We start from the raw sequence: 14,975 nt of genomic DNA, 5'->3' as shown, positions 1-14,975 counted from the left end.
ACTGATTTATTTTATCTTTGCCATGATGACAGTAAATAATATTTGACTGGATATTTATCCAGCTTAAAGTGACATTTTAAGGCTTAACTAGGTTAACTAGGCAGGTTAGGGTAATTCATTGTATAACGATGGTTTGTTCTGTAGACTATTGAGAAAAAATATAGTTCAAAGGGGCTAATAATTTTAACCTTAAAATGGCTTTTAAAAACTGCTTTTATTTTAGCCGAAATAAAACAAATAAGACTTTCTCCAGAAGAATAAATATTATCAGACATACTGTGAAAATTTCCTTGCTCTGTTAAACATCATTTGGGAAATTTTTTTTTTATTATTAAAATGGGGGCTAATAATTCTGACTTCAGCTGTATATAAAAAAAACATTTCCTTCGAACTATTTCTGCAGGAGTAGGATGTACTGAAACTCCTGTGAGTCCACACTCAATCATTTGAGTCAACACACCTTTGTTTGTTGTGAATGTACGCCTTCTAGTGGTGAAAAGTACATACTGTCCCTTTAAATGACATCTTTTACATTATATTTAAAATACAGTTCAACCAAAAATAAAAGTTTCCTCACTCTTTACTCGTTTACAAGAGACTCTACCCTTCTGTTAAACATAAAAGATGACATACTGAAGAATGCTGAAAAGCAAAGAACATTGACTTTCCAGCTCTTTATGTTCCAGCTATGGATATCATCGGCTGATCTTTTTTCCAGCTTTCTCCAGTACATCATCTTTTGGGTTTCACAGGGCAAAGCATGGGCAAACTAAGCTTTAACACTAGAACTACTGTAAAGTTTATGACCAATTAAGAATTTAGCAATTTGAAAACTTTGCTGAAATAAAACACACATATCTATAATCCCCTGACTTTTACTAAATATATGTATATTTCCTTCTAACATTGTTATTTTATTACAAGAGTTCTGATTATTTCTACCAAGAAATACCATAGTGGTCAAAATGGCCACATGCATTTCAGATGTCTGCTATTTTTCTCTGTGACTTTAAATGTGTTAGCCTCTGTTGCCTAGCAACTTCCTTCTTTCAAAAACATAACTTTCTGTTGGCAAAACATAACTTTACTTCAGATATGTCTTTTAAAACAGCATAAAAGCCTTCGCCCCTGCTTAAGAAAGTGAAAATGAAAGTAAGTTGTGGACATTAGCAGGTGGTCTAACATAGCCTAACTATACAATTATAGACCGTATTACTAAAACGATTGTATTTTTAGGGTGATGACTTCATAAAACATGATGACAGACATTTAAAGCTTAATTTTTATAATTAATACCTCAATTGAGCTTTGAGTGTAAATATGACGCCTTATATGAGAATAAGCGCTATATGGCAATTCTAGTAGTTATAGAATTCTAGTAGTTCCAGTGTTAAGGTATTAAAGTGTTAACACCAAGGGTTCCCTTTAAACTCATACAGTGGTGTATTATTCAGACCTGATTGCCCAGAAACTCGTCAAGATGGCGCAGCTCATTGGCGTTGGTGATAACACGGTTTAATGATGCGTTCCACTGTTCAGAGGCTCGATTCGTGGAGTGACTGATCATGATGCTGGGCGTGCGACCGGGACGGCCCGACTGAGGTTTTGAGTTGTGCGAGCGTGTCAGAGAAGTGGCTATGAAAAAGAGACAACAGAACAATCCATGGAAAAGCATGATCAATAACACTTTAGTATAAGGACCAATTCTCATTAATAACTAGTGGTGGTTTATTATTAAAATACTGGATGTTTATTAGTATTTCTAAAGTACATATCCAGCTTGATCTTATTCTACATCCCTAACCTCACCCAATACATAAACCCAACTACTACCTTAACTATTAATAAGCAGCAAATTAGAAGTGTATTGAGCTAAAAGTGATAGTCAATGGTGTTAATAGTGAGAAATGTACCTCAAAATAAAGTTCTACAGAATTATCTATTAAATAAATCATGATTTCTAATACTTATAAGCACCTTCTTTATGATCCAAAATGGATGCCAGGCTGATGTCTCCGTCTTCTGGGGTCTGGGCTTCTTTATGAGGACGCTTCTTCAGGATCTTTCTGAAGAACCCTGTTGACCTATGGAATAAAATTGTACATAAACATATATTGGCTTTTATTAAATATAATCCACTTGTAGTATACACCATGATTTTGTAAAATATTTGCTTTCATTTAGTAATATGACCAATGGGTAGTGCCAGACAGAATCTGCAGACGTTTTTTGCTATTTCTACTGAGAATTTTGGTAAAAATCTGGAGATTTCTGTGGAACTATTTTGGGAGTATCATAACTAAAATCTTAATATGTGAAATAAAAAAATAATATCTTTTTTAACTTTTATTTAATGTTTAAAATGCAAATCCAATTAGATTCACTTTATTTTGTGAACAAAGCAAGTCTCTTATATAATATATCTACTAAAAGACTGAGTTGTACATAAATCAGATAAACATTTTCATGTTAGTCAATAATGATTACAGTAATTAATAAAAAAAAAGATAAAATATAGATTAACACCCATTTCCTCAAGTAAATAAACAGAATAAATGATGGGCTAAAAATCTGCGGAATTCTGCGTGCGCAGATTCCTTGTGGGGCTACCAATGGGTTGCCATTAATGGTTCATAAATGGATAGAGGTTTTGACCTGGAAACTGCATTCCTTATATTATGGCTGGGTGGTATGACAGTATATATGGTTAGCATGGAATACATTTTCGACCATAATAGATTTTCTTGTTACATGTATATTGCGGCATGTAATAAAAGTGGGCGTGGCTAACTAATGTGACTGAGCAAGATGCTGCTCAAGAGAAATAAACATCAGGTCAGCAATCTGAGGTGAACTTTCCAGTTATGAACTGTTCTGAATTATCGAGCTAAAACTGTGAATGTGAGTACAGAATAACTCTGTGTGCAATATTCCACAGTAAATTAATGTCATTTGTGTACTGCTACAGCCTCGTGTCAACTAACAGCCTCCCCCAGGTCCTAATGGCCACCAAGTCTTTTGATATACTGGACAGAATACATGAAAAGTTATTGACTTTGAGACTTCAGTATCTGTTCTTTTAATCCTTTTTCTTTACAATATCTCTCAGAAGCAGCTAATAATAAACTAATAAACAAGTTTACTAAAAAAATTGTTCTATTTAAGAACAAAGCATCAATTGGGGTTTATAAAAAGAAATGTATTATGAGAAGCTAACGTTTAATAATCAGACAAATAATGTCAAAGTCGAATCAGTGATTTAACGCTTCTTAAAAAACACGTAAACAGAAAAGATATCAGCTCAGCCAAAAGGAGTTTCAAAATATCAGCAGAAATCGAATATTGTGCATTCCTACTATGTCTAACTAAGCCCAAATCAAAGAGTAAAAGTCGTTTTCATGTCTGAAGTATTTAAGTTTATAAATTCTGACTCTTTTTGTTGATTTTCTGGAATATCAACCTATATAAATAACTAAATCATGAACTATATCATTACCATAAAACAACATTCTATTCATACCACACACCCCCCTCCCATACAACTTAACAAGCTTATACCTTAGTGAAACAGTAGCATAGTATGCTGGGAGGTCCCATCAGGGAAGGGTTTTAACGATCAAAACACTCAGATGTTTCAGAGAATTTCAGGAATTTGTCTAATCTCATAGCAGATGCTCTATATCTATATAAGGGAGTCTGTAACCTATGCCAAGAGTCAGACATATGAGTAGGTACCGCTGATGTAAGCCAGGCAAGTAAGCAAGTATTTTCCCATGAGTCCTAATGAGTCAGATTTCCTGTGTGATCATGCTCGTCTGTAGATAAGACTACACATTTGGGTGCAAAGTTCCGGGAGAGTCATTAATTCTTTTTAGACAGTATTGCTCTATGCAAATCTATTAAAGTTTCTAGCTATGCTCAATTTCACACGTTGAGTTTACATCTTAATGCGGTTTTGTCAATATTGCCATTAAACTTTACCTCAAAAAATTGCAGTAATCCAATCCAAATAATGCAATAATCGCAGTAAGCATAATTATATTAACATAAATAGCATATGCTAATTTTAATCATAGCATTGACCTTATTCTTCGATGCGAAAGTGTGATTATTTTTGCAGTTGTTTTAGAACTTCCGATTCAGTTGCCTATGGGAGAAATGACTAGGAATAATAAGCGGTAGAAAACAGTCAAACTACTTGCTCGAAAAACATTCATGGCTATACATAAAAATTACAATAATGTAATGAGAAAATATCAGTTCGCAACATCAAGCAGCATAACGAGCCGTTTTTAACGTCTTAAAAAAATAAATCAATAAATCAATGGAAGTCTCGAGCCAATAAGATTCCAATGGCGGCACCCATTCGTACGTGAAGAATAAGGTCAATATGCCTACAGGCATGTAAACACCTTAATCGCGTTGTTGTCGTTCTGATTAAAGTGCGCAAGCGGTGCATGGAACATGAACGCAGCGCAGTCAAACCCAGCTGACATTTCTTTAATGTCAAAAAAGCTAATTATTTGTCCATTGCACGTCCAGTATTTGTGCTTTGGAGTGAAGCACGTTAATAACGGCGGTAAGAAAAACCAAAACAATTCTTAGGGAATAATATGAATAATGAAAATAGGATGTTAACGGGATAAAGAACTTTGCTCCTTACATGTAAACCTTATATTGCGATTAAGTTCTTACGCTGAATATTGTAAATAATCGTATTATTTATGCGCATGTAAATGTAGTTACATTGCTGAATTGTGGAATGTGTAGAATCACTTTCACCAGCTATGAACTGTTCGGAATTATCGAACTGAAATGGTGAATGTGAGTACAGAATAACTCTGTGTACAATATTCCACAGTAAATTAAAATCATTTGTGTAACGCTACAGCCTCTTGTCAACGAACAGCCTCCCCAGGCCCTAATGGCCACCTAGTCTTTTGATATGTTGGACAGAATACATGAAAAGTTATTGACTTAAAGACTTCGGTATCTGTTCTTTTAATCCTTTTTCTTTACAATATCTCTCAGAAGCAGCTAATAATAAACTAATAAACAAATTTACTAAAAACATTAGTTCTATCTAGGAACAAAACATCAATTGGGGTTTATAAAAATCACAAGTAATTCATTATGAGAAGCTGTAAATGTAGTCTGATTGCTGAATTGTGAAATGTGTAGAATATTCTCAAGAGACACCACAGATTAATAGTCCAAAAATTTACTTTTTTAATAAAACATTAATAAAAGAGTAAAAATTGCTTGATTGGAACAGAAGGTGGTTAAACTGGTAATCTTGCTAGGTGGGATAATACCTCTCTGGTGTTGACGGCTGGACAGGCGAGGCATCTGGCAGACTGTGGGTGTCGTGGACTTTTTCCTTTAACGTGTTGGCCTTCGATCTGTCAGGACCAGCCTCAGTGGTGGAATGTGTCTACACCAAATTGAATAAACAGTTAGTTTTATGCAGCACAGCCCATTACATATTGACAAACTGGGAATGGTTAAGCAACAATGGCATAATGGGCAGTGTGTCCCAGTGAAAGTTCCTTCTTCCTGTGTAGATAACACCTTAGAGGAAGCTAAAGCGGGTCAAGTGAATACCTCCCATTTGGATCCCAAATCAGGTTAATTATGAAGTGCAATGATTACTTGAAAATAAATCAAGGCACTTTTGAAAGACTGAAAAAAATCTGGGACGAAAGAAGCAATAAGTCTGAAGTGGTTTCCGATTATTATTTAAAGATTTAGTCTGTTTTCCAGTTTGTACAGTTTTAAAAAGCCCCTTAGGTGTCAAAGTAAACTGTAGTGAAAGCCATTTTAGCTAAATATGACAAAGGCTCGTGCATACTGGGAAGAAAATCACTTGCTCCTATCAACCACATTTTTCTAGACATTTCAGCATTCATACCAAAGCAATTTTCACTGACGATGAGCTGAGTGAACATGCAAAGTCACTTCCTGACACTAGATGGCGCTTAATAAAAACAGAAATAATTCTGTACACAAGGTGGTGCTGTGCAACTTTATGTTTCTGACAGTTGCTTGTTACACAGATTTTTCAACTTCTGTTTAACCTCCTTCACTACAGCACAAAAAGACATGGTCAAAAGTGTGCAGGAAAACGTTATGAAAGAAAAGTAAAAGTGAAATTAAATTCACAATTGAATCCTATATGTAATCTGCAACTCCTCTGCTTTTCCTACCACAGTGAACCTTATTTTTTCTTTTGACATTTGCTGTCTGCTTTTCAGGAAGTGACAATTTTGTTTTCTTTGACTCATTGGATGGAGAAGATGCTTTATTTACAAATTTTTTAAGCAATATTAAATTTTTGGCATAAATGAATTAATAATTTGTGCATAAATCAATAAATTTGCATCTTTATATGTTAACATGGCGATCGGTTCACCAGTTTTTAAAGTGATTGTTTAAACCAGTGGTTCACAATTCCGGTCCTTGAGACCCCCTGCCCTGCACATTTTATGTTTCTCTTCTTTGACACATTTCAGTTCATTAATCTCTGCTAATGAGCTGATGATCTGAATCAGGTGTGTTAAGTAAGGAAGACATACAAAATGTGCAGGACAAGGGGTCCAGAGGACTGGAATTGGGAACCACTGGTTAAAACAAAACAAAAAAACAAGCCTAGATGTTTTTTTAAGACACTTTAATGCCTCTCGTTTTGGCCAACGACATTAGCACACTTTGTTTAGTCATGAAATATTGGCAAGTGTAAATCTTCCCAGTGTGCACATGCCAAGTCACTCACTTACATCTGAAAGTACAACATTTACAATTTGTCCAAAAACAGGTTTGTCCAAAAACTGTGATGACTGGACAACAGACCAATAGTCTTTGGGGTACACCAGTAAGATTTCATTTTCCTCAGCAGGATCATCTCTAATTGGAGGAAAAAGAGGCTTGGAGGGACCTACACCAAGGTGGAATCAAAAATAACAATTACAAATGGGGCTTAAAGCATAACCCTGTGCATTTGTGCCAAAATTAGAAGCAAATACTGTTGTTCACCAGAGCAGCAAAAAGTCCAGGTATCTGCAATCCCTCCCATGATTTCAAGCATTTAATCCACCAACAGCTCCCACACCACAGCTCCCCAAGATGGCATCTAACATCAGGCTGCAATACAACACCTCAAGTGGACTTAACGAGACCAAAGGAATGTACTCTGCGTCCTCCATTTCAAGACTTATAACGGGGACACATATTCGTGCAAGGCCGAGCCGCTGCTTACGTCTTTGCCGAGCTTTGCCCTGAATCAGCCAGAGAAGCATGATCAACTTAAGCTGAAATTAATGTTTTATTGGTAATGCACAATCCTGAAGTACCAATTAGCATAACAGCAGAATGGTTCTCTGGTTGCATGCAATCCCCAGTGGAAAGCTTGATCTGGAAAAAAAACACGTATGTTAACAAGTCAAATCAAATTACCTGTGATGAACCACCTATTTTGGAGACATCATCAAGTGACATAGAGATCCCACGATTCCTGATAAAATGGGGGGAATCAATGGAAATCATTGTTAGAATCATTGTAGGACCAAATGGTGCAAGAATGTACAAATGGAAACATATCACAAAAAAGGAAATCTTACTGAAGAGTTTTAATGTTCTTATCCTCCAAACTACGAGGTCCCACTATGAGGTTTTCTGGCTGAGTGTTGCTTCTCAATGGTTCCTTCCTCTTGCTGGCTTCTTCTTTGGAAATCACAGGTTGAGATGCAATTGCAGGGTCACTACAGCCATTTCTTCTGATCCCCGGAGAAGGGATATCTAAGGGTAAGGTAGTGGGTCGGACAAGTTCCTGTGGGGCATCCTTAGGATCCTTCTTGTTCTTGTCTCCTTTCCAAGCTACAAAGGTGTACTGATCCAACTCTTTGCTATCCGACCGCTCCTTCAACTTGTTGTCTGCTTTTCCAGGACTATCAAGGGTTTTGCTATCAGACCTCTCCTTCAACTTGTTGTCTGCTTTTACAGGACTATCAAGAGTTTTGCTTTTCAAGGTTGTTTCCTCTTTTCCAACTGAAGCTGCTCGTTCACTTTCTCTCTGGTTGTGCTCTAGGCCACGTTGTCTCCTAAGCTCCCGTTTCTCCAGACTTCTCGATGGTGGAAGTTTGGAGATCGAAGGAGTCCGGTTTTGGCCTTGCCCAGTTGGAGTTTCCGGAGTCATAGGTTTAGCTTGAGTATTTTCATCTCTGGGAGGAGTGATAGATTCATTCTCACTTTGCTTCTCTTGCTCCTTGACCTCAGGTTGAGGACCAGCCTCTACTTGAGGAACTTTCTCAGCACGGTTCTGGACTTTTGACACAGACACGTCGTCCAGATTGGCCTTGCTTTTACCTTCAATTTCTACACCGACAGGAACTTTATTGTGATCCAGCACTAGTGTCTTGTCTTGGTCAGGATGCTTTCCTGATGTTGGTACTTCTGGTTGTTGTAGTGGCTTCTCCTTCTCTTGCTGTTCAGCCTCAAACGCAAGCTGAGCAGCCCTTTTCTCTTGCTCTTTCTGCTTTCTGACTGCTTCCTCTCTCTCTCTGGCTTCCCTGGCTCTTTCTTCTTCCTCTTTGAGCTTTCTTGCTGCCTCCTCGGCTTCTTTAGCTCGTCTAGCAGCCTCTTCAGCTTCTTTAGCTCGCCGAGCTGCTTCCTCCTCCTCCACTTTCTTCCTCCGAGCTTCCTCTTCCTCTATCTTCCTTTTTTCTTCCTTTAGGAAATAGTACCTAATAAGCCAAAATCCAAAACTTAACAATCAGTGGAGGATGAGCAAACAATTACAGAATACATTTTTTGGATGAACTATCCCTTTAAGAAAGCTACAGAACTATATACCGTTTGCGAGCCAAATGCCCTTTAGCAAGTGCCTGAATCTTTGTGATGGAGCCTCGTGTTTTCTGATATTGAGCTTTTTGTTTGGATCCTCGCCATGCGGTCTGAATCAGAAGCGCCGCTTGGTAGAACCTCTCCTTGCGGAACCTATGCCATGAGCGCTGTAGACATGACCAACCGATCATCAGACATGAGTAGACTGCTCAACACAAGACAACTTGCTAATGTTTTTTGATATACCTGGATCAAGATGGCTGCCTCTCTCATTCGCATAAACTCCCTCCTCTCTAATTTCGATCTAAACCAGCGTTGCAAGAAAATAATTTTGCACATGACATCCTTGTGCAAGATGTCCTGAAGCTTTTGCCTTTCGAGCTCTTTGAGATACACCTGTGGAAAAAGAACAATAACAGATATAAATATCAAGTCAATAACTACATTGACTTCCAGCCACCTTTTTTATGTGCATTTTGGAATGGAGTTGGCAAAACGCACATACATTTGGAAAATGTTTATAAAAAATGAACGTTTTATCTGATTGTGATTGTGAAAATTGTGCATAAAGAACGATGGAAACACATTTACAGAATAAATTAAATTCAACTATATATATATGGAAATGTATTGTCAATTAAGCTCATTGTGGTACCAACCAACCTTGGTTTTTCCAATTTGGTAGGTAGTGTGGTCAAAGCCAAGCCTGAGCAACAGAGATGATATATCCTCCAGGGATGCAGCATTCTTTGGCAGCAACACACGAAACTGTTCAGTAAACTCCTATAATGCAGTAACAGAGATAGATTACACACTTTGTTTAATGCTTAGCATTAGTTGTTTAATCAAAACCACATGGCCAAGGCATTGTGTTACCTGAAAGGTGTATTTAGCTCCATAACCTGACCGTCTAATCCGCACTGTTTCCAGCATGCCTGTGTACCGCAGTTGCTGCACAATGAGTGCCTCATCAAAACACATTTCCTTCTGAATTTGAAATATAATGGGAAAAAATATTAAGTACATTTTCTAATATGCATACCTATACTGTTCAAAAGAAGACCTGCTTTTTTTAGCTAGTGATAATGTTGAACAAAGATGTGTTTTTTGCACCTTCTCGGCATTGGAACGGAGGCATCGTATGAAAAATGGTTCTGCCTTCCCCAGCGTTTCCAGAAGCTTACTAAGAGATGTCTACAAAAAAGAGATGAGAAACAGTATTGAGTGGGAAACCAGATGAAGAGCCTCTAGTTATCTAATGAAGAATAACATGAGGTGCTATCCTTTAAAATACTTTTTAGTTGTTACAAAAGCTAGTAAGACCTACACTGGTAGTGGTTTTCTAATCACACAAATAAATCTTGCAGAGTGTGTGGTGGAAAATGTTTATGTTAACATGTTGCTAAGATAACAGCATTTTTTTAGATACCAAAATTTACCCCAAAATTAAAATTGATTCACAAGTTTATCTCCCTTAAGTGGAACCAAACCATTATGAGTTTCTTTTTTTTTAAGCTGTACCACCCAAAACAAGGCATGAATAACCAGGATAATATAATATAGTTTTACTTGAAACTGGGCACTGATGCTGGGAGGACGTTTCTTCTTGTGTAGATGAAGCAAAGACTTGGTGGTTCGGTCGTGGAGGCCCACTATGAACTTCAGAGAACGGGAGTCCAGCAGGTTCTGCCCAAACACAGAAACAGTGAGTAAATCTCTTGAAACAAAGAGACTTTCTTCTATCATGAGACTGCCATGGCTACATGACAGCATGGAAAGTCTCATTTCAGCCAGAGCTCTAGTGGTGAAGTCTTCAAAACATTTACAAAACACCGCACATGAAACGGAAAGTCATAAACAATGGTGGATATACTTTACACTTTCACAAAAGATGATGGAAAGAAGAATGTACCAGCTGTGCTGCAAATGCTAACTAGCAAATGCTAACATTTTATCATGTTATTAGGTGGGGGGTTGCTACTAGACGTATGTGGATATTCAATAATTCAAAATATCTCAATAATGAACTTGCTGAATTTTGATATCACATGCATTTCAAAATACCTTGAATAATTATTTATGCACAAAATAAAATTGCCAATCTCATTGGTTAACCAGTTTTTAACATGCTGCATCAAACCAAATACGTGATCTAGAGGCGTTTTCTTCGAATGACACTTGTACGTGTTGTTGTGACCCCTCACATTGGCACCTTTTGTTTAGTCACAAGGTACAAAACCTTGGCGATAAGCAGGATGCAAACATCGTCTTGGTGTGAATGGCTCTAACGTGGAATTGAAGCAGTCAATTTAGTATAAAAATAGACATATTTTAGGTCTAGTTACTAACCCAGCAGAAATCACTTGCAGCACAGTGAATTTCAAACAAACACCTGGAGTTCAACAATTTGGGAAAGGGAGAACTGTGAAGACTTTACCTTGGGAATGAGTTGCTTGGTCTTGGGATTCTTGCCTTTCCTGTAGAGAAAGATTAAGGATAGTGTTGGTGGTTTGTTGGGATTAGAAGAAGAGATATGCATCGTGTTAGTAGAGTCAGCCATGCACTGTTTCATAGGGCATGAGTAAGGCCACCTAGGCACTAAAGAAGTTCTAATATAGCATCTCATAATGAAGAATACGCAAGACTTGATTATGCAATCATGTGAAAAACAGCCAAGTCAAGAACATTCGAGAACAATCATCTGTCTTACATCCTCATTGGAATCAATAATTTCATAATGTCTGAGATCCTACAAACCAGCAGGCAGATGCAAGATTTGTTGTTGATGGTGTGGAAAGAGTTGGGTCCACATTTAAGGACTTGGATTTTGTCCACTTTCTGCACTGAAATCTATAGTGTTCTCTGTTTTTTAAACCCAACATGTGGAAGATGTATATAATGAAGGTGGTTTTGCGATAGAAACAGGAATGTCATGAAAGGGAGGAATGGGATCAACGGGAGAGGTATTCCTACTTTAGAGTGGATGACAAGGTTAGTTCAAGTGTACTCTATGTCTGTGGTCTCTATAAGCAATGATTTAGCAGCTTTCCACACCTCATAAAACATTAGACTCAATGGGTGGGTCTCGGAAACTAATAAGCTCATGCAACATGCTAGCAGCTGAAGTCAGCGCTAATGAAGATCACACGGTTTTCAGCTCATAAACTTGTCATTCCTCTAACATACACCATTACGGAGCCATCTTAAAATAATTGGCATACTTGTTAGATAAGTATTATTAGTGCAGGGTTAAGGGAGGTTGGGGTTACGCAGTTAATCAGATGGAAAGAAATGCTGTGAAAGTTTGGGAACAGGGAATGTTTCTCAGAACTAAGCTTAGCAAGGAGCCATAAGCACTGGCTTCGATGCCAAAGCATGACAGCTCGGCAAAGTGGAGCCATCCATTCTGGGCTGACTTGGAGTCAGGGGTCAAACTCACTGGAGGGCATGACGCGGGAACCGAAGGCGACCCCAGGACTGCAGCAGCTTACGTGGATCTTCTCCATCCAACTGCAAGTCCTTAATGGAGTTGATGATTTGTGCATGCATGTCCCTGATTCAGACCGAAGAGGCAAAGGATGGAGAAATGGGGAGGGGGGTAGAGGGAATAGGTAAGATGTACGGGGAAGGGAAGGTACAAGAAACCCAACACCAATGTTGTTAACAGACTCTGGGGACACACCCTCCACCACAAAAACAGAACCCATAATGTAGAAAAGCAGGCAAATGTGTTAAATTCGGATTGATTTTGTGACCTATTCTTGAAAGCTTCAGTGGTGAATCCATGCTGTTGTTACTCTGGTTTTGACCTGACGGGGTGTTAAAACAGGGGGGGTCGGCACCCCACTCTGCAAAGGCCTGGATTCATGCACTGGTTCACTTACCAAATGGATCAGAACGGCAGGAGGTCAAACAGGTGTGACTGGCAATGGGGCTGGGGAGGTACTGTTATTAGTGCTTCTACGAAACCAGGAAGTGAACCCGCTTCCACAATAAAAGGATACTTTATGGTTTCCTTCTCACTTGGGAGCACTAAATAAACCCCGCAGGGTCCCAACAGGGATTTACATGAGTGCATGTTGTGAATTGTGAATTTCCTTGAACAAACCAGGTTAAATACAAACTCCGGCTTGCCCTTTGATCACATAAAGACTAGAATGGCTCTAGTTTCAGGAATCTCCCAACGTCTGAATGTGGTATTTGAGTTTGCTCAGAATACCAGAAAGCCAGTCTTCCCGAGCCGCCAAGCTCTCCCTGTCTGACCTCAGCGTTCTGCTCAAGTCCACTTACTTTTTATTCTCATAACTAGCAAAGATGTCCTCAAAAACCTCTAGAGGGCGCTCCTCTGAATGATCAAAGGAGAAATCAAGCATAGGAGCGTGGCTGTAGAAAACAAACACCACACACACACAGTCACTCTAGGGCGGACGCCACCAGCAGGTGCTGATCTATGACCAGCTTTATTGACCGTATGGGTTAAACTTTAGTAAAACTGATCACAGGTCAGTAACTGAGGGGGAAACCCTTGATGAACACCACAGGGAAAGCACAGGGACATTGCAGGAGAAAAAGCACTTAAAGATTCTCACAAAATATCTATGAAGAACAGGTTAGATGTTAAGCTAAAGACGTTTGCAAAAATAATACAAATCTGATCAACATTTAATATCGGCCTCATGATGATCACATGAGTTCATTTAGCAAGCTTTAGAGGAACAAATGTTTTAGATTTTGTTAAGATCAATTTGTTTCCATTGTTTGATATGACCAAAAAATGTATTGAATAACAAAAAATTAATTAATATTTAATAAACTGAATTTATTCTATTTTATTTGGCCAGGCCGGATAATGCTATTAAAATAAAACAAATAAATGGGAGCAACAATAACAAAATAACAGTAAAAATATGTATAAAAATACTTCATATTTGTATGATTTATTAAATATCTTAACATCTTTAATATCTAAACTAAACATTGTCAAAACTGTACTTTTTAATCATTAAATAATCTTTATTTTTACATTAAATCTACTTAATAACAACAAAGGTGCTTTTTTGGTTTTCTAAATCTACATTATTATAATCATGATGACATTTTTTAAGCATTATTTTCTTCATCCAAAATATAATCTCCTCTATTCATCTTTTGAGATGTAACATGACCCGGGACATGTTTTTCTTGGCCCAGTAGGTGCTCTGTTGCATCAAAACTCAAGACAGAAAAATGGGACGGGGCGTATGAGATTACTGTGAGAATCGGCCTGCAATGTGCCTTTTGTAGAGAGAGCTGGTCACATGATCACCTGCCACACAAAGGCAACGAAAAGGACAGGAAGAGATCAAGTTCCTCACAACACTTCCTCTCTCTTTCTGTTTTCTAGCCACACCAAACCCGGGTCCAAAGCTTACCGGTACATTCGCTCGATGGGCACGTTGGACCTCTGCAGCTCTCCAAGTGGAACTCTGGAGTTTGGCCTGACCACACCTGTACGTCCACACACATACACAAACAGCATTGACAGCATTATTTCGACATGCGACCCCACCCAAAACAGCATGCTAACAATCTTACACCCATATAGGGGCTAAATACAAAAGGAGTGTATAGTAGCTCACTGAAGGACAGTTGTGAAATTTGGTGCACAGATAGAAGTCAGTCTACATAATAAACGCACCAAATTTGGAGTCTTTAAAATTTAACTTGTGTGTATGTATGTATATATGTATATACTGTACTATACATACTCTGCTGTACTTTTGTATACTCCTACCAAATTAGGTGTGTGTTATGGCAACTACGATTTGAGGTCATCTGCCAAATTTCGGTACAGTGCCACCAACTGATCAGGAGATTTGTTTATAACCTCTAAGCCATTTGGCCAAAAAGTGCAAGACTGGTCTCAGTAGATTCAGAGCAACATTCTAGTTTAAATTATTTATTATTTTTATTAAATTGTAGATCAAATTCAAGCAAAGATTGGCCTGAGATTATGTAGAGCAAAAAGTTTTGGGTTTCGTGATACATGAACACACTTTACTTCAGCAACAAATTGGCTAGCATGATGCTAATATCTGTCTAACAGTACATTCACACAGGCTTCAGCATCAACGCTTGACAGAGGGCGTGTCTGAAGT

The 14,975-nt window shown here is 38.1% G+C and overlaps 1 protein-coding gene across 10 annotated transcripts in view; it reads right to left on the bottom strand.

The window, feature by feature from the left end:
• The window catches only part of LOC130216157 (unconventional myosin-IXb), a 108,862-nt gene that overhangs the window by 18,413 nt on the left and 75,474 nt on the right, over positions 1-14,975 (bottom strand). For 9 of the 10 annotated variants that reach the window (XR_008835770.1, XR_008835771.1, XM_056448043.1 and 6 more), the window contains exons 14-29: positions 14,250-14,325; positions 13,129-13,221; positions 12,278-12,391; positions 11,276-11,315; positions 10,408-10,524; positions 9,952-10,032; positions 9,715-9,825; positions 9,502-9,621; positions 9,085-9,234; positions 8,848-9,005; positions 7,617-8,738; positions 7,453-7,510; positions 7,155-7,274; positions 5,316-5,434; positions 1,978-2,084; positions 1,457-1,635 (exon numbers count right to left, since the gene is read on the bottom strand). Coding sequence is in view for 8 of the 10 variants with exons in the window: in XM_056448043.1 (XP_056304018.1) it covers positions 1,457-1,635; positions 1,978-2,084; positions 5,316-5,434; positions 7,155-7,274; positions 7,453-7,510; positions 7,617-8,738; positions 8,848-9,005; positions 9,085-9,234; positions 9,502-9,621; positions 9,715-9,825; positions 9,952-10,032; positions 10,408-10,524; positions 11,276-11,315; positions 12,278-12,391; positions 13,129-13,221; positions 14,250-14,325 (2,765 nt within the window). In the remaining 2 variants the exon portion in view is untranslated. The remainder of the gene's footprint in view (positions 1-1,456; positions 1,636-1,977; positions 2,085-5,315; positions 5,435-7,154; positions 7,275-7,452; positions 7,511-7,616; positions 8,739-8,847; positions 9,006-9,084; positions 9,235-9,501; positions 9,622-9,714; positions 9,826-9,951; positions 10,033-10,407; positions 10,525-11,275; positions 11,316-12,277; positions 12,392-13,128; positions 13,222-14,249; positions 14,326-14,975) is intronic. The other variant, XM_056448050.1, reaches the window with a different exon arrangement.

Source organism: Danio aesculapii, chromosome 22 (assembly GCF_903798145.1).
Source record: "Danio aesculapii chromosome 22, fDanAes4.1, whole genome shotgun sequence".
Classification (NCBI taxonomy): domain Eukaryota; kingdom Metazoa; phylum Chordata; class Actinopteri; order Cypriniformes; family Danionidae; genus Danio; species Danio aesculapii.
The sequence above is the reverse complement of the archived record's forward strand: the minus strand, read 5'-3'. Positions and strand labels throughout refer to the sequence as shown.